Source organism: Pan troglodytes, chromosome 10 (assembly GCF_028858775.2).
Source record: "Pan troglodytes isolate AG18354 chromosome 10, NHGRI_mPanTro3-v2.0_pri, whole genome shotgun sequence".
Taxonomy (NCBI): Eukaryota; Metazoa; Chordata; class Mammalia; order Primates; family Hominidae; genus Pan; species Pan troglodytes.
Window position 1 is genome coordinate 43,165,898 of NC_072408.2, and position 21,448 is coordinate 43,187,345.

Here is a 21,448-nt window from a genome sequence, read left to right on the forward strand (position 1 = left end):
GGGGACTGGTGAGTGAGAGTCTCCCTCCCTTCCTTTTTCCAGCCCCACGCCCCTGACACACCTCTGTGATATCCACCTCCAGACCCTGGGAAATGTAGGGTGAGGTGGGGGATAGAGCTTTGGGAGCTGCTCCTGCTGGTCATGCTAGCAGCTCTTCTGAACCCTGCTTCCTGCTGCTGTCTGGAACTGTGATCCAGGTGGCTGACGGTTGCTCTGGGCCTCACCTTCTTGGCAGCCCTGGGTTTCAGTAACTGGGAGATGGGCTGGGTGAGCTGCAGCCTTCAACTAACTTCCCACTTTCCTTTTAAGGTGGCAGGTGGGGAGAGGAGGAAGCGGGCACATCTCTCTTCAACGACCCCATCTCTTCTGCAATACATGTAGGTTCCGAAGTGGGAATGCCCAGGTTCAAATCTCCATTCCACTGTTTTCATTAATGTATTCTTGGACAAGATTCTCTTTCCAAGTCTCACTTTCTCCATTTGCAAAATGAACATAGTAAGAATACCTTCCTTATGATGTTGGTATTTAGATTTCACGAGACCTTCCATATTATAGACAGCTGTCCATGGAAATCACCTGGTGAAGTTCGCTATTATGATAATGATTGTTACTCCTATCTGTGCCCTTAGACTGAATGGAATCTCAAGAGGCCGTTTCATTTGTCCTGTTTCCTCTAGGTCAGTGGTCTCCAAACTTGCTGCACATTAAAACCACCTTTTAAAAATTCTAAATTCCAGACCATAGCCCCAGACCAATTAAACTCTACTCCTTAGGTGTGGGCCCAGGCATCAGCGATTTTGAAGCTTTCTAGGTGATTCCAATGTGAGCCAGTTTAGAAACCGCTGCTCTCTGCAGTCTAACCAGCTGAGGAGTTTCTTTTAGGGGTAGTGATTCGTCCTAGGAACATTATTTACCCACTAATATTGATCTGAGTTGAAACACTTCCTTTGAGACAAGCAAAATCTCTCATGCTTCACTTTAAGTCATTTTTTTTCTTCTGAGGAAGTAGAGAATAGCTATCACCCTCCACCAAAAGCTCAGTTAGTGGGTGTGTCCCTCCTCCCCTCCCAAGCCCTTCAAGGGATGACAGCAGCCCAGCAGGGGCCATCAGCTGATGGGAGGTAGATGACAATGTTGGCATTGGATGCTGAAAGCTGATCATAGACAGAGATCAAAGAAGCTTCCTAAACTCTGCTGTCTGGGACTTCCTTTTTTATGTTATCACAATGGAATATTTTCACATTCAGCATGAGAGTATATAGAAACCTGGGTGAGTGCTGAACAAATTCCACTCAAAGACATTGCTGGAGCCCTCTGTGACCGAAGCCAAACTCAGGTCTCAGGGTTTCCCAGTTGCTCCCTTGAGGCAAGGGGGCCTCTTCATGGCTCCCCCATCCCACCCCCTCACATGCTCATTCCTTCCTCTAGGCCTTGGCACGAGCAGTTTCTCTGGTCCTTCCCAGTCCCAGTCCCTACAACAGAGCACCCTCCCACTGGCCTACAGTACATCCTTCAAGGTTAGCTTGAGCTTGCCTTTGCTTCTGTGAAGCCTTTTCCAGCTGCCTGTCTTTCTAAAAACTCTCATCGCATTCATAGGTCTCAATGCTGTAGCCACAGCCACACAATAACACCTCTCATAAGAGCAAGCCTTTTAAAATATTTGTTGTCTTCAAGTGCTCTATTTAAGGGTCAGATGAGTAGGGTTCAGGGAACTCAGTGATTAGTTCAATCATAAAACTGGTACATGGGGGGAGCTGGGCTTTAACTCCAGGGGCACTTAATTGTGGGGCCCAAGCTCTTGGTTCTCCAAGCTGTCCACGTCTCTTTACTTTAGCTCAGTCATGAAGGCCTTTGTTATTGGCCCACTCTGCCCAGCAGTTGCGGGAGGAAAGGGGCTCCTGGTCCATGAAGTTTTGTCCCAACAGCAAGGAGCTTCCTATTTGTTTAGGTGGCAGTAGAGACAGATGCGAAGGGGTTAATTATGTGTATTCTTCATGAGGGGGAGGTGGGGTTGAAAGTGAGTGGTGCAGCCGGAGAGAGAGGTGGGTTCACAGGGAGGGGTTGGGGAGCAGAACCTCACTTGTGTGACTCCTTGGGGCTTGCAAAGTGCCCTTCCATATTTGTTCATAGCCATTCATTACTATCACTCTACAAAGCTGTTTATATATATATATATATATATATATATATATATATATATATATATATTTTTTTTTTTTTTTTTTTTTTTTTTTTTTTTGAGACGGAGTCTCCCTCTGTTGCCCAGGCTGGAACACAGTGGCGCCATCTCGGCTCACTGCAACCTCTACCTCCCAGGTTCAAGCGATTCTCCTGCCTCAGCCTCCGAAGTAGCTGGGATTATATATTTTTGTGTTTTTAGTAGAGACGAGGTTTCACTATGTTGGCCAGGCTGGTCTCAAAACTCCTGACCTCAGGTGAGCCACCCACCTCTGCCTCCAAAAGTGCTGGGATTACAGGTGTGAGCCACTGTACCGGCCTGGTTACTATTTTCTTTATTTTAGAGGTCAGGAAACTGAGGTTCAAGGAGTCAAGTGTCCCAGCCATGGGGCTAGGAGGGGGCGGAGCCAGGAGTCAGAGCTGGGTTTCAAGATGCCCAACTCAAGGATCTGTTCACCACACCACTGCTGTTTCCTGTCTGGTACTTACTGTCCCTTCTCCTATCAGCCCCCATTTTCTCAGCCAGACCCCTGCTTCTTCCCCCTGCTCTGTTCTTTCTGCCTCTCCTCTGATACCTGACTCAGAATCCTGGTCTTCAGGCAGCTTTCTCACACGAACCCACCCCTTTCCCTAGCTTCACCTCTCTTTCCTTCCTCTGCTTCTACTGGTTCTCTCCTTGTCACCCTGTGCTGGAGGCTAGGCCCTGGCTTCCCTCTCTTACCTTAGGGTTAGGAGTATGGCTGTGTGGACCATAGGTGCCTAGGACTAGGGTGACCAACTGTTCTGATTTGCCCAGGTATATCTTGGTTTAAGTACTGAAAATCCCAGGCAAAGCAGGACAGCTGTCATCCCACCAGGATCTGTGAGCAGCTATTTCTGCTTGCTTAGTGATTCCAGTGCTCTGCTTTCTTCTCCCCACATGACTTATAGCTTTGAATCCTTGAGAAATAGACACTTTGGTTCCTTAAGTGTCCGAGAGGCTCTAGGTTCCTTAAGTGTCTGAGGCTCTAGACACAGCCAGCAAGCAGCAGAGCTTCTGCCTATAAATTTCAGGCTCATTGTCTCCTCTATCACACAGTGTCTCCTGGATGACCCACTGAACAGATACCATGTACGGAATGCAGAGGTTCATGAGAAGAGGGTGTGGAAGCTTGGAATTGCCCTTGGAGCATTTCCCTGTACCAGGATGACTTTTCACTGCGGCGCCCCCACAGTGCTCTTGTTTCTACCACCTGTTCTTCCCCACCTCTATTGGGATTTCTGCTACAACTTTCTTTTTTTTTTTTTTTTTTTTGAGGTGGAGTTTCACTCTTGTTGCCCAGGCTAGAGTGCAATGGTGCGATCTCGGCTCACCGCAACCTCTGCCTCTTGGGTTCAAGTGATTCTACTGCCTCAACCTCCCAAGTAGCTGGGATTACAGACATGTGCCACCATGCCCGGCTAATTTTTTGTATTTTTAGTAGAGATGGCATTCTCCATGTTGGTCAGGCTGGTCTCAAACTCCTAACCTCAGGTGATCCGCCTGCCTTGGCCTCCAAAAGTGCTGGGATTAAAGGCGTGAGCCAAAAATATTTATTGCAATGAACATAAAGAAAAAGGACATTTAAAACACCAGGAAAATTCAGCCGGGCACAGTAGCTCATGCCTGTAATCCCAGCACTTTGGGAGGCTGAGGCAGGTGGATCACCTGAGGTCAGGAGTTCTAGACCAGCCTGGCCAATATGGTGAAACCCTGTCTTTATTAAAAATACAAAAAATTAGCCAGGCGTGGTGGTAGGCACCTGTAATCCCAGTTACTCAGGAGGCTGAGACAGGAGAATCGCTTGAACCCAGGAGGTAGAGGTTGCAGGGAGCCAAGATTGTGCCACTGCACTCCAGCCAGGGCAACAGTGCAAGACTCTGTCTCAAAAAAATAAGCAAGCAAACAAAAAAACCTAGGAAAACTCCTCCCACAGTCTCTAAATAAATCAACTCACTTTCTAGTTACTTACAAAGTCTGTCTTATCTGCATTTTTTTTTTTTTTTTGAGAGAGGGTCTCATTCTCTTGCCCAGGCTGGAGTGCAGTGGCACAATAAGGGCTCACTGCAGCCTTGACCTCCCAGGCTCAAGTGATCCTCCTACCTCAGCCCCCCTGACCCCTGGGAGCTGGGACTACAGGAGTGTGCTACCACACCTGGTTAATTTTTTGTATTTTTAGTGGAGATGGGGTTTCGCCATATTGGCCAGGCTGGTTTTGAACTCCTGGGCTCAAGTGATCTGCTTGCCTTGGCCTCCCACAGTGCTGGGATTACAGGAGTGAGCTATTGCGCCCGGCCTTCTGCATTCTTAATTCTTATGAGTTCACAGCACAGACTCCATCATGTAGTCTGCCCTTTCCCTTTAATATGGTACATAGTATCACAAGTGGTTTCCGGTTCTGCTGCAGAGTCTCCAACAAGATGATTTAAAATAATTGTATCCAATTGGGCAAGCCATCGCTTAGCCATTTTTCTAAGGCTGGAGAGTTTTTCCCCAAGTTAAAAAAATTATTATTACATTTTGGATGAAAGCCACAGCTATTTGAGTCCGGAGGGAAAACGCACATTTTTTTGTTGGCGGACACTGATGCTCACTGAATGCGCTTCTCCCCAGGATGCTGTCTGGGACGTGCTTCTCAGAGGGTGAGCACAGATTAGTGCTGGTCTATGGTGCTTTGTTATTGCCTTGTGGTAAGCACAGAATTTGAGAGTAACCATTTAGAAAATTATTATTATTGTTGCTATTTTTAGCAGTTAAACAATGTTTTGTTTGCTGAATCTAAAAATCAAACAAATTTGGGCTTGCATTTTGTATATCTTTTTTAAAAAATTATCTTTAGGAGGTAATTCCTTTAATTCTATTTTACAAAAGTATTGTCTATAAAGAACTGGAAATGATAAAACAGAAAGAGAGATAGTTAGGGATGGTTTGTCTTCTGGTCTAGAAGACGATATTAGGTACTGGTAGATGCTCAACAAATCTATAACCACAGACTTTTGGTGCTGAAGTACCTTATGGGGTTTTGTGTTTGAGAAGTCTGAGGCTTATCAAGCAACACACAATGTGAATGACCTTGGGCAGAATCTGTGGGCCTCCACTTGTACTCAGTGACCACAATATTGCACTTCCATGTGATAAAATTTTGGGTGCTCATGGTGATGATAACTGCAGGGAGCAGAAGCAGTGTGTGGGGAGATTGGAACAAAACTTTTGCCCCACCAGGACAATGCTATGACAGAAAGTGTTTCCACCTCTGTCCCAGCTATGGTCCTGAGGTCTCTAAACACCATCTAACTTTGCCCCAGATCTCCCAGGCACATCCCAGAAACAAACAACTCGATGGTGGAGTTTCTTAGGAAGAGATGAACTGATGATTTTGGGGGAATCTGTATAGAAGTTTCCAGCAATGAGATCCTGAGAGATTCTTGCACTCTGATCTCTAAATGGCAAGAGATGAATGATAAATGATCGAGTTGGGGAAGTTTGTCTGCAATCTGATTTCTGCAACTCATAGGTGTGAGGTTTTAAACAGACGTTGCTGGCAGGCAAACTAAACATTAATACTCCCCTTTCAGGATTGTAAAGGTGCCCAGCCCAGTAATGTGTGTGTGTGTGTATATATAGAGACAGAGCCAGATCCTTTTCAAAGGAGTCAGAGCTCCTTTCCTCTCTGGTCTCTGCCTCCTTCCTGCCAGGCTCTTTCTCTTGCCTGCTTCTCTGGATGCTCCAGCAACCATGAGCCACCAATTTAGTTCTCAGTCCGCGTTTAGTTCAATGAGCAGGCGGGTTTATAGTACCAGCTCTTCTGCAGGCTCTGGTGGTGGGAGTCGGGCAGTGGGTTCTGTGTGTTATGCTCGAGGGAGGTGTGGTGGTGGTGGATACGGGATCCATGGAAGGGGGTTTGGCTCTAGGAGCCTCTACAATCTGGGTGGCAGTAGAAGCATCTCCATTAATCTAATGGGGAGGAGCACCAGTGGTTTCTGCCAGGGTGGGGGAGTAGGGGGATTTGGAGGGGGCAGAGGCTTTGGGGTTGGCAGCACTGGGGCTGGTGGCTTTGGAGGTGGTGGCTTTGGAGGAGGTGGTTTTGGGGGTGCTGGATTTGGGACTAGCAATTTTGGGCTTGGGGGCATTGGTCCTTATTGTCCTCCTGGGGGCATCCAAGAGGTGACCATTAACCAGAGCCTCCTAGAGCCACTTCACCTGGAGGTGGACCCTGAAATTCAGAGGATCAAGACCCAGGAGCGGGAGCAGATTATGGTTCTCAACAACAAGTTTGCCTCCTTCATTGACAAGGTGAGCACCTCAGGGGCAGGGAGGGTCATTGGTCACTGACCAAATGACTGAGAGAGATTACACCCTACCACCTCTCACCACATTGTGCTGTTTCAGCTTGACCTGGGACCTTAGAAAATCATTTATCCATTTGGGCTTCAATTTGTCTTCTTGCGGGGATTTAATTCTATCCTTTCCTTTTGGCAGAAAAGGAGATAAGCAGTGTCAAAATACTCAACAGATACATGATGTAGTACCCTCATTCTCATTCATAATTATTCACTTTCCATCCACCCATCCACCCATGCACCCATCCATCCATCCCTATCCACACAATCCATTTATACACACACACACACACACACACACAAACACACACACACATCCATCCATTCACTTATTCATCAATCCACCCAACTATCCACCCATCCGTCCATCCATCCATCCACCCACCCATCCACAAAATCCATTTATACACACACACACACACACACACACACACGTGTTCATCTGTTCATTCACTCATCCATCAATCCATTCAACTATCCACTCACGCATCCATCCACCCATCTAGCCCACAAATATTTTCTAAGAATCTATGATAGGCCAGACCTCGTGCCAGGTGCTACAGGTGACTAGGACACAGGTCCTGCCATCAAGGAGCCCACGTCTAAAGGGGAGAGAATTACGACAGTGTATGTGAAGTGTGTCAATAGGGGTAGTACTCTCTGGGCCATGGTAGCTCAAAGGAAGGTGTCATGAGCTCTGCTTGCTGAGTCTGGAAGGTGGATGAAAAGTTAAATGGGTTCTAATTTTAGTATATGTGCTGCCGAAGTGAGCACGAGTTAAATGGGTTCTCAGGGCAGAGGAGATTTTCAGGCAGAAGGACCAGGAGGCATGAAAGCATGACGCGTTTAGGGAATTTCAAACAGTTACAATTCCTGGAGAAAATGGGATACCAGGGGGTGGAGGAGAGAAGTGGAGATGAAGCCACAGAGCCAGGGCAGGAGAAGCAGGCAGGGCATGGTGAATGCCCTGGTGGTGGGTATCTCTTGGGGCTAAAGTCAATAGCATGCAATGTAGGGTTCTGTCTGAGTTTCCCCTTTTGGCTCATCAAGGGCCAAGGATGGGCCAGATGGAGACACAGAAGCCCCTGTCCCTAGTTCCCTGTTGAAACTTCAGATTAGGTCCAAAGCAGCAGCAGAGGCTGGAGAACTCGCCATGGTGAAGACCTCCCTCCAGCATCTCCTTTTGTCTGGAGGTCGAGGCACAGCGGCCACTAGTACCTCCCGAGGAGGAACTTTGCCTTCAGGGATGCAGTGGGAAGCCCCACAGAGCACCAAGGCCGCTTGCACACTCAGTGACTTTCCCTCAGTCCCCACAGGAGTTCAGTGCTGAGGCCAGAGCTTGACCTGTGGCCTGACTGCAGGGTAGCTGTGGCTAGAGGCCATGCTGGGTAGCAGGGCAGGCCTCTGATATCTGAGCAGATGCTGGGGATGGGACAGTGTGTGAGCGGGCGGACGAGGGTGAGAGTGCTGAGGCCCAGAGGCTGCCGAAGAGGAGCGCAACACAGCAGCGTGCTCCCGTGGCTTCTGATCATGCTGCGTGGGAAATTTGGCTGAGTATCACCACGCTTCAGGCACAGGCAGGGGTTAGAGGGTTTCACTGGAGCAAGGAGTCACTACTCGGAGGTCACGGCTGGGCCAAGAGAGGAGCAGGGAGGAGAAAGGGCTGGGAAATGACCACAGGCCGCTGGCAACTGACCTCCTGAGGCTCATCTGATTATGGCCCCTGCCATGAACAGGGTCTGTCCAGTTGCATGGCATAGGGCAGTGGGCAGAGGCTAGGGTGCAAGAGACCTGTGCCTCCTGTCCTTTGAAGGGCACAGCCTATGATGACTATGAGGAGAGGCTTCTCAGCCAGGTGGGCTGTGGCCTGGCTGGAAGGAAGAAGGCTTCTATGACAGGTGACTTCTGACTCTGCTTTCCAAACTGGTCTTCCTGCTTTCACCCTTGACCCTGTATAGCCTATTCTTGACACCACAGCAGAGCCATCCTTTAAAAGCATGTCATGACACTCCTCCATTTGAATCCTCCAGTGGCTTCTTGTCTCAACTGAAAGAAAAGCCCAAGTCCTACAAGGCCCTACATTACCTGCCCTTCAACCCGCAGCTGCTGCTAAGCCCACACTTGCATTTGTGGAATCAGGCCACGTTGCCCTCACTGGGTGGAACAGCTTTCAGGATACAATGGCTAGTAAGCAGAGTGAGGCCTGGAAAACAGCCCCCAGGCTTCCAACTCATTGTTGTCTGCAGCCTCCTGTGCCCCTCTGCCTCCTCTCCTGCTCTCTTCTTGCTCACCAACATCCAAGGCTCAGTTCTGTCTCAAGGTCTTTGCACCTACCATTCCCTCTGCATGGAACTCTTCCCCCCAAAGAGAGGCCCACCTTCCTCCCTCACCTTCTGTGGGTCTTTGCTCAGATGCCACAGTTTCAGTGGGGCCTTCCCTGACCACCACTTCAGTGTTCCTATGCCCCGGCCCTGTGTGACTCCATAGTCCCTGCAGCCATCTGAGGCACTGTATTTTTTACATGATTATTTCTTTATAGTAATCTCTCTAAATAGAATGCAAACTCCTAGAAAGCAGGGATTTTGCCTGTTTTGTTTATTACCAAATCCCTAGCACCCAGAATAGTGCCTGACATATGAGAATTGCTCAATAAATAGAAACCGGATGACAAATTGGGTCAGCCCCTCAGGGGTCAGTGCTGGATGCTCAGAGAGTGGAAATGGAGCCAAAGGCTTTCTAGAGCCAATGACAAGGGGACAGGGCCTCAGAAAGGAAAGGAGGGGTTCAGCTCTTACCCCTGGGACACTGGCCTGGCCTTGATCAGCTGACCCTTAGACCTCTATGCTAAGAGTGGTGAGTGGCCTGGATAGCCCACACCAGCAGGCAATTCTAAAACCTTTTGCACTTCATGAGTGCATGACACTTTTTGTCTTCTCCGTGTTGGGCATTGTGTGTCCATGGGTCCACTGTGTCCCCTGGAGAACAAAAAGTAGACATAGGCCTGCCCTCATGGGGTCCAGTGCAGCCCGGGAGAGAGATGCTCACACACTGCCACATGACTGCAAGTCTCAACAGATCTAGAAAGGCAAGGAACAAGGGGCTGCAAAGGGGACACACTGGTGGGATGCCACCTCAGCTGAGGTCTAAAGGATGAGCAGGAGTTTGCTGGGCAAAGAGTTGAGGAGACCTGGGGTGCTGAGGGCACTGGGAGGTCCCTGTGCAGGGGAGGAGCACTGAAGCAGAGGGTGGGCCAGAAGGTCGCTCAGCAGCATGCCTCATTCCATCGGTGCTAGCTGAGCTGCCCTTGAGTTTTGCTGGTGGGACACAGACCAGGAGTGTTTTGGGGAACCTGGGGAAAAACACAGTGGCTTTTACTGATTGTTCTAGTGGTTAAGGCACTCCCTGCATCCAGACTCTGCCTTTGCAGTTTGGGTGGCCTGATGAGAACCACAGTGTCTTCTATGAGCTCCTGGATATTGCGGGTGGGTACCTGGGCTAAAGCCAGAGCACCCAGAGTTGTGTCACTGCTCCCTCATTGTTTTATGTGGAGACTCTCCATGGGACCACAGGATTCTTTCTTTTGGTCCCCACAATGCCACTGCCACTGAGTGCAGTGAATGAGTACTGAATTGATTTCTTCACTCCCTGGGAGTGCCACCACAGAGTAAAAATAGAGAGTGGCAGGAATTTCTCACGGTGTTGTGAGCTGTGCTGACAAGCCTGGGAGAGCTGCTTGCCTAATCTCTTGCTTTGATAAGGTGAGCAAAAATGAGCCATGGGAGGTTGTGTTGTCTGCAAACATTTTCCAGCCTAGAGTCAGAATCCAAAGGGAGCTAACCAGGGTTGGCCCCTCAGACGGGTGGAGTCTCAAGGGCCGGGGGATTTGGAGGACCCTCACTAGTGTCACGTGGTAGGGGAGTGTCTTCAGGGTTCCGTTCTGACCACACAAAGCAGTGGGTTTGCCCCTTTACACGGTGCCTGGAGGAGGAAGCAGGATTCTGGAGGGTGTGTGTTTTTGGGCGTGTGCGCCCGCATGCGGCTGAGCAAAGTCTGGAGGCAGCACCACTGCTGCTATCAGGGCACTGGAGCGGAGGCTCCACAGCGTGTACCTGGCTGAGGAAAGGTGGAGGCTGGTCATTACCATGCCAAGGACAAGCCGCACACTTTGCACAGCCAGCCGCCTCCCTGGGCCCCGCATCTTACCTCCATATCCACAGTTTTGGGAGAAGAGGTGGTGAAAATATTGGGTGATGTCCACTCTCCATTTCCCGGGAAATAGCAAGTGGGTAGTTCTCAAACACCTGACAACCCAAAGTCCTCACTTTGGGGCACTTGAATGCATTAGACTTTTAAAAAATGAGAACATTTGCCTTAAAAATTCTGTCTGCATTATAAAAGCATTTAAATGAGTTACTTTCCTGACAAACATCCTGGCAGACAGCAGAGGTGGTTGTGGCTGCAGGGCAGGGGCACCCAAGCAAGTTTGCTCAGGAATTAGTTTAATGTTCTAAGCCAAATTGATCTTTCTCTCTTTTTCTTTCTTCCTCTCCTCTATCACATAATGTATTTTGACCACAAAGAGAAAGGAGCCTTGGGGTCATCAGTGTCTCAGATGCTCCGAAACACCATTTCCTTACGTTGGCATGGATAAATTGAGTGTGGAGGGTGAGTGCTCTATGATGTAAATGAAGGAAGTGGTTTACCTTCAAAACCAGAGTAAGCTTAGTGTCAATTTTAGGCAAGTTGACCTTACAGCCATTGGCAGTCAGAAACCACATTGCCCTCTGTGTGTCTCAATCCCGAGAAAAGGAAGCTCTCTGACCCTTGGAGGAGCCATCCTGATTCTCTGAGGTCTGGATGTGTTGAGGGGGTATGGATGCTCCTACTTATGGGGGAGCTGCTCTGATCCATGGCCTGGGGTGGACTGGGGTCTCTTGCTCTTAGGTGCGATTCCTGGAGCAGCAGAACCAGGTGCTACAAACAAAATGGGAGTTGCTGCAGCAGGTGAACACCTCAACTGGAACCAACAACCTGGAGCCCCTCTTGGAGAACTACATCGGTGACCTGCGGAGGCAGGTGGATTTGCTCAATGCGGAGCAGATGCGCCAGAACACGGAGGTCAGGAGCATGCAGGATGTCGTGGAGGACTACAAGAGCAAGTGAGACTCCAGGCAGGGCAAAACAGGGGAGAAGCATGGCCGGAAACTGGTCACAGGGGCAAGACATTCTGCTTCAGTGTTTATGTGTAAGGGTGGGGGGCGGGGCATGCAGGCTCTGCGCTGCACAACTGCAGGAGGCGCTGTTTTGTATGTGGCAACCCAGGTAGAATGATATTGGCAGCCAGCTGTCAATTGCATTGGGTGGGGAGGGGCAGGATAGCTTCATGGATGTTGAAACCAAGTAAGCCTGATTCCCAGTGTGGCCTCTGCCACTTACTAGCTGCTTACAAATTCATCTTTTTAAGTTTCTAGTGTTCACATTAGTAATGTGGGAATAGCAAGAACCTTCCTTGTTGGATTGTTGTGGGTAGATCTGTGGTTCTCAGACTTGAGCATGCATCTGTTTGCTGGAATCAGATTGCTGGGCTCTGCCCCCCGAGTTTTTGATTCAGCAGATATGGGATGCGGCGAGAGTGTTTGTACTTCTAACATGTTTCCAAGTGATGCTGATGCTTGTGGATTGGGGACCACACTTTGAGAACTGCTGGTTTGAATGAAATGATGCTTAATAAGTTCTTAGTATTGTGGCTGTACACCCCTAGCAGTCAATAAACCCTTGCTATTATGACTACAAACAGTAGCGGTGACAGGAGTTGTCGAATTCCAGATCAGCTGCTCCTGAGCCGTGCAGGCAGCAGAGCCTCTCCCTCCCTCTTCTTCCCCATGTGGGGTGCAGGGTGCTTCTCTCCCATCACCTTGGCATTCTTACTGTGTCGTGCCAGTAGAGATCCAAGTGTGTGTGAATCAACAAGGGAAAAGTGAAATCCACACTGGAGCTGCTGGTGGGGGGTGGGGTACAGAATTGTAGGTTAAATTTTTTCTCTTCAAAAATATTTAGTAAAAGTGGTTGTTATTTCATGTTCTCAGTTTTAAGGAATGAATGAGTTTGACACATTTACAAAGGTAAAACATCAAAATAAAAATAGACATTCCAGGGACCTTCTCTGTGGCTCTGGGTTTTCCATGTTGGCTCGGGGTCCCCTCTGTTGGCCCACAGACCTAGGAGTTGGCTCTGCCCTCATCCATGACAGCGCCAGCCTCTGGGAATGGACAGCCAGCACCTTGAGCAGGGTTCTCTGAACCCAGGACAGCAAATATTTGGGGAATTCCAAGCTTTCTGCTGTAAGGAGGGACCTCAGGGAGCCAAGGTCAGCCTGCAGCCTTTCTGTGCTCCTTTGCCTCGCCTGACAGGTATGAGGATGAAATCAACAAGAGGACTGGCAGCGAGAATGACTTTGTCGTCCTGAAGAAGGTGAGGGAAAGGGGAGTCCTGAGGGTAGCTGTGGACCCAGGAGGCTGAGGGGAGTGAGGAATCCCTGTGGGATGCTCTGTGACAACAGTAGGGTGGCCTCTACGGCCGGCTTGCTGTGTGTGATGCCTGAATGTGGGGCCCTTACATTGGAACTAACACTGATAATGACTCTTCAGGAAGCCTTGAGTTCGTATCTCTCTGGGGTCCTGAAAGTGAAATGAAGTGAAATGACAGCTTTTGAGTGTCAGTTACGTGTAGCCTTGGGACCTAAGGAAGGGCCTGGGGTGTTGGTTGTGACTGACTGGGATGTGGAGGTTGGTGTCACATCTCCTTCTGGCCAGGAAAACCAGGACTTGTGGGTCCCTTATTCGAGTGAGGTGATGAATTTTTTAAGTAAGGAAATAAACCTAGAGTGGCTCTGCCACTCGCCTGAGCCAACCAGTGAGCTGGTGGCAGGCAATGCCTGGGCAATAAAGTCAAACTGTTTCTGCCTGCTATTCAGGATGTGGATGCTGCTTATGTGAGCAAAGTGGACCTGGAGTCCAGGGTGGACACTCTGACTGGGGAGGTCAATTTCTTGAAATATTTATTTTTGACGGTGAGTTAAGCCTTTATAAGAACCCCCTTTCTTTTCTCACATCTCACAAGGAGTACGGGCTGTAAGAGGGGAGGCCTGAAACCCAACACTACCCACTAGGGACTCATCTCCCCAGGTACCCCGATTCTGTGGGCCTGGAGTCAGCCATCCTCTCCACCCCAATCCTCAGAATCCCCAGGTCGGGGTAATGAAGATGGAAGGCTGGGAGAATCCTGAGTTAGGTGGAGGCGAACGTGTCCCTGGTTCATGGCTTCCAATCTGTCTGGGAAATCACCCAGACATATAAGGGGCAAAATCAACCAGAAATCTTCATTAATTCTGGGGATTTGATGGAGCTGTTAGGAAACTCTGTGGGAGGTGACAGTGTGAGTCTCAAAGGGAGTGGAACCTGACCTTAGTGGTGGGGGATCAAACACTCCGCCACCCGGCCCTCTTTTGCCTGTGTCTAACTTGGGGGTACGTGCTGTGGGCCAGATGCTGTGTTAGAAGTTTATGTTATGGGTATCTCCATTCTACAGATGGGAAAACTGAGGCACTGAGGGGTTAAATTGCTTGCTTCATTACCTAGCTAGTCAATGGTACAGCCAAGACTCAAAAGTGAGTCCAAGTGGCTCCTTAACTAGAGTCCATTCTACTGCCTCGGAGAACTCATGTGGTTTCAAGGAACAGGCATGCCTGCCAAGGAGCCCAGCTCACTATGGTGGCCAAGTCAGAGCAAGGCAGAGTGGCAGCTGCAGGAGAAGTGTGATGGGGAGATGGTATCTGAACGCTCCAGGTTTAGGCTCCTTCATTCTCCCTGGAGGCAGTTAAGACACTCCCTATTATCTCTCATTGCACACAACAATTCCAAGAGCTTTTCCCAAGACTACCTGGCCCAGGCTTCTGGCTTCCCCCGAGAGCCTTGAGGGAGCAGCAGAGGAAAACTGAGGCCCCCAGAGGAGAATGGAAGGAGTCAGCCTGTGCGCCATGCCTCGCAGGAGCTGTCTCAGATGCAGACTCACATCAGCGACACCAACGTCATCCTGTCCATGGACAATAACCGTTCCCTGGACCTGGACAGCATCATCGATGCAGTGCGGACCCAGTACGAACTGATTGCACAGAGGAGCAAGGACGAGGCCGAAGCCCTCTACCAGACCAAGGTGGGCGCGGCCCCCAGATCTGGTGCCCAGAAAAACAGATTCTTCCCAGAATTGTCTTTCTTTTATTGCATTGTCTTTCTCTTATTTCTGAAGTAAAATGTGTTTGTTATACAAATTCTAGAAATTACATGTAAAGATTACCCATCTCTCACTACCGCTATTAATATGTTAATATCTCTTCTACCAGTTCTTTGTCGCTATTAGGCTAGTGGAAAAGTGATTGCGGTTCTCGCCATTAAAAGTAATGACGAGAACCGCAATTACTTTTGCACAAACCCAATAATGTTTATTGAGAACTCATGTGTGTTAGGCACTGCACAAAGTGCTTTACATATTTATTATTATTTCATTCAGTCCTTACAACAACCAATGAGGTAAGAATTTCATTATCATCATTTTATAATAGATAGTAGTGTGTGAGATTACTTAATTTCCCTAATGCCTTGTAGCTAGTAAATGGCAGAGCCAGAGCTTAATTAAAATTGGGTTTGTGTCTACAAACCCATTCCCCGCACCACTAGAATGATTTTTATTCTTTGTTCATAACGGTATCTATTAAATATTTTTTTTTACTTTTTTTTTTCTGAGATGGAAACTCACTCTGTCTCCCAGGCTGGAGTGCAGTGGCCTGATATCAGTTCACTACAAACTCCGCCTCCTGGGTCCAAGTGATTCTCCTGCCTCAGCCTCCTGAGTAGCTGGGATTACGGGCACGCACCACCACACCAAGCTAATTTTTGTATTTTTAGTAGTGGCAGGGTTTTGCCATGTTGGCCAGGCTATACTTTCTCTTTTACTTATCACATATGGATACTTTTCTGTGACACTAAATAACCTGCCGCATTTTTAACAGCCTGGTATTATATTGTTAGACTACATCCTCCCTTATTAGATCAACTCATTTGTGGCTAAGTTGTTGGGCACATCTTTGGTTACTTCTTTTCCATAAACTGACCTGGATCTTTTTGGATAGTGAAGCCTCTGGTTGAAAGGGCGTGGCTGACAGTCCAGTCACTAAATTCTGAACAACTAGCATTGATGACTGGCTTTGAGGATGATCTGTGGCCAACTCCAATCCTGGCTGACCTCTGTCCCACAGTCCTGCACAGTGTTCTGGGGTGGAATGGATTTCGACATTAGACTAGGAAGCAGATGGCCAACAGTGAAAAATAGCAGAGTGCAGATTCCCTTGAGTCGATGCTTCTCCTACCCACTTCAGAGCCCTGTCCTGGGGGTGGAATTCTGACTGATGGGGCAATACAGAGACAGAAACAGAGATGGAGGGGAAATGAGACTGAACGTGGAGCAGATGGAGGGCCTCTGAGGACATGAGGTCCTGCCTGACTGCTAGGGAGATCATCCTGGAAAAGGGTGGGAAGCTATATGGTGGGTGGAAAGAGTGAGGGGGTCTCAGTGTGGGTAAGGACCAACGTGAAGGCTTAGATGTGTGAAAAGGTGGTAGAAAGGGCATCACAAAGCAGGTTTGTCTGGCTGGGATGAGAGTCTGCCCAGAGACTGGTGGGAATGCAGGAGGCTTGGTATAGTGTGAGTGTGTGCATGTATACATGTGTTTGCAGCCTGGGTGAGGGAGGTTTGGTATAGCTGTGAGTATGCATGTAGGGGTGACCACAGTGCAAGGTGGGTGGGAATCTCCCAGGGGAGAGCAGCCCAGACCTACTCCCTCCTGGAGGGGCTTGTGGTGGGTAGCACATGCTGACCATGATGCTGCCTTTGGCCCCAGTACCAGGAGCTCCAGATCACGGCAGGGAGACATGGAGACGACCTGAAGAACAGCAAGATGGAGATTGCAGAGCTCAACCGCACCGTCCAGAGGCTGCAGGCAGAGATCAGCAACGTGAAGAAGCAGGTGGGACGGGTGCTCAGGGAGGGCTGACCAAGCCCTGCACCTCCCACAATGCCCTGCCAGATCGAGCTCTGGAAACTTAACCATTAAATGGTCTCCAACTGTCTCTGGAGCAGATTGAACAGATGCAGTCACTCATTTCGGATGCTGAGGAGAGAGGCGAGCAGGCCCTCCAGGATGCGCGGCAGAAGCTGCAGGACCTGGAGGAGGCCCTGCAGCAGTCCAAGGAGGAGCTGGCCCGGCTGCTGCGTGACTACCAGGCCATGCTGGGGGTCAAGCTGTCCCTGGATGTGGAGATCGCCACCTACCGCCAGCTGCTGGAGGGCGAGGAGAGCAGGTGGGTTTGGCAGCTGTGTTTCTGGGGCTAAAGCTTGAGATGCACCCATGAAGCTGTGGGACTGGCTATTTGGAGAAAAGATAAGCCCCACCTTTTTGGGAAGATTGGTAGCCCAGGGTGAGCAGAAACATTCCAATTAGAGGCAGAGGCTGTGTGAATGGGCAAGCCTCTTCACATAGGGAGAAGTCATTGTTATCATTCCTCCGCCTCCAAGTAGAATGTCCTTATACCCCAATCCAAGCCTCTGCAGCTGGGTATTCACCCCCAATGCTAAAAGGCTTCATGAAAACCCTGAAATTTCTCTCTGCCCCACTGGCTTCTTGACCTCTGCTCATGTACACACATTTCCCTAAGGCTTGGGGACACCTCTGATCCAGATGTCTGTGGGCCACCGCCTTCTCTCCTCAGGCCCTGTGGGTCTGGCTGACCGTGTGCTTTGGTTTTACAGGATGTCAGGAGAGCTGCAGAGCCATGTGAGCATCTGTAAGTAGCAGAGCCCAGGGGCAGAGAGAGGCTGGTGGTGCTGGGTGGAGGGAGGACCAGGAGGTGGCCAGCAGAGAACGGAAAGTCTGGCATTTTAGCTTCCAGTCCTGTGCAATAGACACCAAAGTAAACAAGTGTAATGGCAAAGCCTGGAAGAATTCATTTGAAATAAATGGTTATGATTTCAGGTCTGCTTATCTTAATTGTTATGATGCCTTTTTATTAAATGATGCCTAGGAGGAATCAGCAGCGGCTAGAACTCTTTAGGGTACATATTCAATAAACAATGTAAGTGTGTTGCTGAGAGGAACCCTGGCATCCCTTTGTAGTATGAAGAATACTTTTCAAGTAGGAACACTTTCAATTTTCAATGTATGGGGTTTGCAAGTCGATGCCACGGGTGATCGAGGATGGAGGAGGCTGCAGGTGCAGGGGCGGGTGCAGGTGGGGGCCTTGCCCGGTCCCTCTGACCCCGTGTGCACTGTCCCCTCCCAACAGCCGTGCAGAACAGCCAGGTGAGCGTCAGCGGCGGCGAGGGAGGCGGCGGCAGCTACGGCTCAGGAGGCTACGGCAGCGGCAGCGGTGGGGGCTATGGCGGCGGAAGAAGCTACCGCGGAGGCGGGGCACGAGGCGGGAGTGGAGGCGGTTATGGCAGCGGCGGCGGCGGCGGCAGCGGGAGCTACGGAGGGAGCGGCAGAAGCGGCCGCGGATCCTCGCGCGTGCAGATCATCCAGACCTCCACCAACACCTCCCACAGGCGGATCCTGGAGTAGAGGCCTGGTTTCTGCCACACCTCACGCCTGCCCCGCGCCGCCCTCTCCTCAAACTCCTCCCCTCCACGCCCTTCCTGACCCCCCTCTCATTCACTTTTCTTGAAGGGTCTCAGCAATTTTGCCAATAAATTCGACTCTAATGGGGGAAGCAGGGTGGATAAGTCCAAACAGCAGATCTCTCTTTGGAGGGCACTGGCTTGCAGTCACAGTCACAGCTAGGCACATTCTCACTCAGATCCCGCTCTGCTGGCCCTGCTGCTGTTCCTGCTCCCACCTTTTTGGAAGATCGGTAGCCCAGGGTGAGCAGAAACATTCCAGTTAGAGGCAGAGGCTGCGTGAGTTGGCAAGGTAGGGAGAAGTCATTGTTATCATTCCTCTGCCTCCAAGTAGAATGCCCTTATGCCCCAATTCAAGCCACTGCAGCTAAGTATTGATCCCCAGTGCTAAAAGACACCAGGCATCTAGTTTAGCAATGGAGGGAAACAGCTTGTAGAGAGCATCGACAAGGCGCATAATGGAGAGTTGGTATCTCAACCCCAAGCTCCCTTTGCTGTACCTGGGCTGCTCTGTGAACAAGAATCCACGCCCCCCTGCCCTGCTGGGGACCACATAATGATCCCTTTGGGGGAAGTTGCTGATTGCAGGGCAAGCTAGCTTGGTAAGGAAAACCTCTGCACCAGTGGCCTATTCCTGCCTCTTGGTCCATAGCCTCATACACTCATGTTGATGGAGAGTATAGATTTGCTGCCCACATCAGATATCTGTAAGGCATCACTGTCCTGATTCTGAACCTCTGTTTCAGGAAGCATTCTCCCCTGTGTAAACAACTCAAGGTGGAAGTATTTCAGAGGGCATGGGGTCATGAATCCTTACCCAAAGGAAGCCCGTTTTAGCAGTGGATGCGGGAGTTGATGAACAGACAAGCAAATTCTGCTTCTGTCCTGTTTCCTCCTGACAGCTCCATTCTTTTGAAGCCTGACCCTTCCTAAGCTCTGCATCATAACCACTCTGAGAATTGCCCCATTGGGTGGGCATGTGAAGCCCAGCTCTGTTCCATCCAGGTGCCTTGGGCCTGAGGAGTCTGAGGATCTGACTTGGGTCTTGGAAGGGTTCCAACCCCAAGTCAGTCAGGAAGCTGCCCATTTTTTTGCAAGGCATTTTAATGCCCTTTCCCAGACCTCTCTAGTCCCTCCTGCCTTCTGTTCTCTGTAGCTGTGAGCCCTTTGTGAGAATATGACTCTTAATTTTGAATCTTATGTAAGAGGCTTGAGATGTGCTAGAGAGGGCAGGAAGAGGAAAGTATCAGGCCTTGAGAGAGGGAATGTAGCTTTGCTTCTATGATCCGGAGTCACCTTCACTTGCTAGCTGAGTCCTAACACAACTTCCAAGTCCGTGATTCTCTTGGGGCATTGGATGGGCTCAGTGTGGGTCTCTTAGGCTGTTCTTGTGACTTCATCATTTCCTGGTTCAAAGTTGTACTGTCAAGGGGCAGCATTTCTGGTATTTCTATAATAAATTTTTCTGTGATCTCAAATTGCTGTTTGGTCAGGAGATGCATTATTTCTTCTTCTTCTCCTTCTTCTCCTTTGCCTTCCTCCTCTTCTCCCTCCTCTTCTTCTCCTTCCTCCTCTTCCTCCTCCTCCTCCCTCCTCCTCCTCCCCCTACTCCCTCCTCCTCCTTCCTCCTCCCTCCTCCTCATCCTCTTCTTCTTCTTCCCTCCTCCTCCTCTTCCTCCTCCTCCTCCTCTCCTCCTCCTTCTTCTTCTTCTCCTTCTCCTTCTCATTCTTCCATCTTCATCTTCATCTTCTCCTCTTTTTCTTCTTTCTTCTAAATAAAGATGGGGTCTCACCATGTTTCCAAGGCTGGTCTTGAACTCCTGGGCTCAGGTGATCCTCCCACCTTGGCCTCCCACATTGCTGGGATTACAGGTGTGAGGCACGGTACCTGGGCCATTTCTTTAAAAATTTCTGCAGACCTCTGAAATTATTTATATTTGGGAAGTTAAAATTTCTTCTTATTTTTTATTGTACAAGTAATACACAGTCTTGAAGAATCTTACAGACATAATCTTATTAACCCTTAAAGTGGCTGATCATCCAAAAGTCAATTATACATTTGTTCAATGAGCACTTATTAAGCTCCTACTGTGTGGCAGGCAGTGGCTTAGGCACTGGGAATGCAATGTTGAATGAACATGTTTCTGACTCTTAAGTTGCTCACAACTAAATGACATATTATGGGGGAGGGAAGATTCAGAGAGAAGAGAAATCTGAGTGTGCTTCTAAGGACCTCCTAGCCTGAGAGTGGAAGCAAGGCCTATCCTGAGGACACAGGCAGACCCCCCAAAACAGGAACAGTGGGACTTACGACAGGTGCCAGTGCTGGGGAAGGGACGTTTGGTTCCAACAGGCTCCTGGAGGACTGGGATATGGAACAGGGCCAAGGAAGAGAGGTGTGGGTGGGGAGATGAGGGAAGGGCCCTCCAAACAGGGGAATAGTCCACTCAGAGACTCAAAATAAGAGAGAGTGTGGGGGTGAGAAGGAGCAGCTGGACAGGAGAAACTGAGCTAGGGAGGGAATGGGCTGAGGCCCACAAACTGAGTGGGGTCATGGGCAGAGACATCTTCAATTGATGCCTTGAGGGAAACAGAGATGCAGAAATTCCATAATGGAGCAAGTTAAGCCATCACCTCATCCTATGTGGTAGTTCTGAGTCCATGTAAAAGAATCACATAAAAGATGTGATCTACTTTCTAATTCCCTGGAGGGACTTTGATGAAATTTGGATATGGGATTCATTCGAATATCACAGGAACCCATATTGATAAGACACTGTGTTCCCAGGCACACCCCTCCGTTCTGTCTGAGAAGTTTCTCCCCATCTCACCTGTCCTGGCAGCAGGCCTGTCAGGAGATGGGTAGGAAAGGGAGAAATGGGCAGAGAGGCTGTCTGAAGGGAAGCAGAGAGGGAGCAGACAGATGCAGTGTCCCACACTTGCAGCCAAGAGCCAAGAGCACACGGACTAGGAAGGGAAGACATGGATGGGGAGCAGTGGGCGTAAACATGACTTCGAGTGTCCAGCTGGCAGGTGAGGAGACGTGAGTCAGAAGGTGTGGCAGCTGCTGGAGGCAGCCTTGGGAATCAGGAAGAGAGTCACGTCTAGAGCTTATTTAGGCTCTTCTGGAGTCAGATCACTGTGGGGACTCTGAGCTCCAAGAACTGTAATAAATAGGAACCTACTC

At 49.6% G+C, this 21,448-nt stretch overlaps 1 protein-coding gene across 1 annotated transcript; it reads left to right on the plus strand.

Annotated features, from left to right (window-relative positions):
• The first annotated feature begins 5,842 nt into the window (after positions 1 to 5,842).
• Positions 5,843 to 19,739, plus strand: KRT77 (keratin 77). Its single transcript, XM_522394.5, has 9 exons — positions 5,843 to 6,490; positions 11,482 to 11,696; positions 12,948 to 13,008; positions 13,511 to 13,606; positions 14,584 to 14,748; positions 16,490 to 16,615; positions 16,729 to 16,949; positions 17,398 to 17,432; positions 17,931 to 19,739. Exons 1-9 carry the CDS (start codon positions 5,933 to 5,935, stop codon positions 18,203 to 18,205), a joined length of 1,752 nt encoding a protein of 583 aa, XP_522394.2. The 5' UTR covers positions 5,843 to 5,932; the 3' UTR covers positions 18,206 to 19,739.
• The last annotated feature ends 1,709 nt before the right edge of the window (positions 19,740 to 21,448 follow it).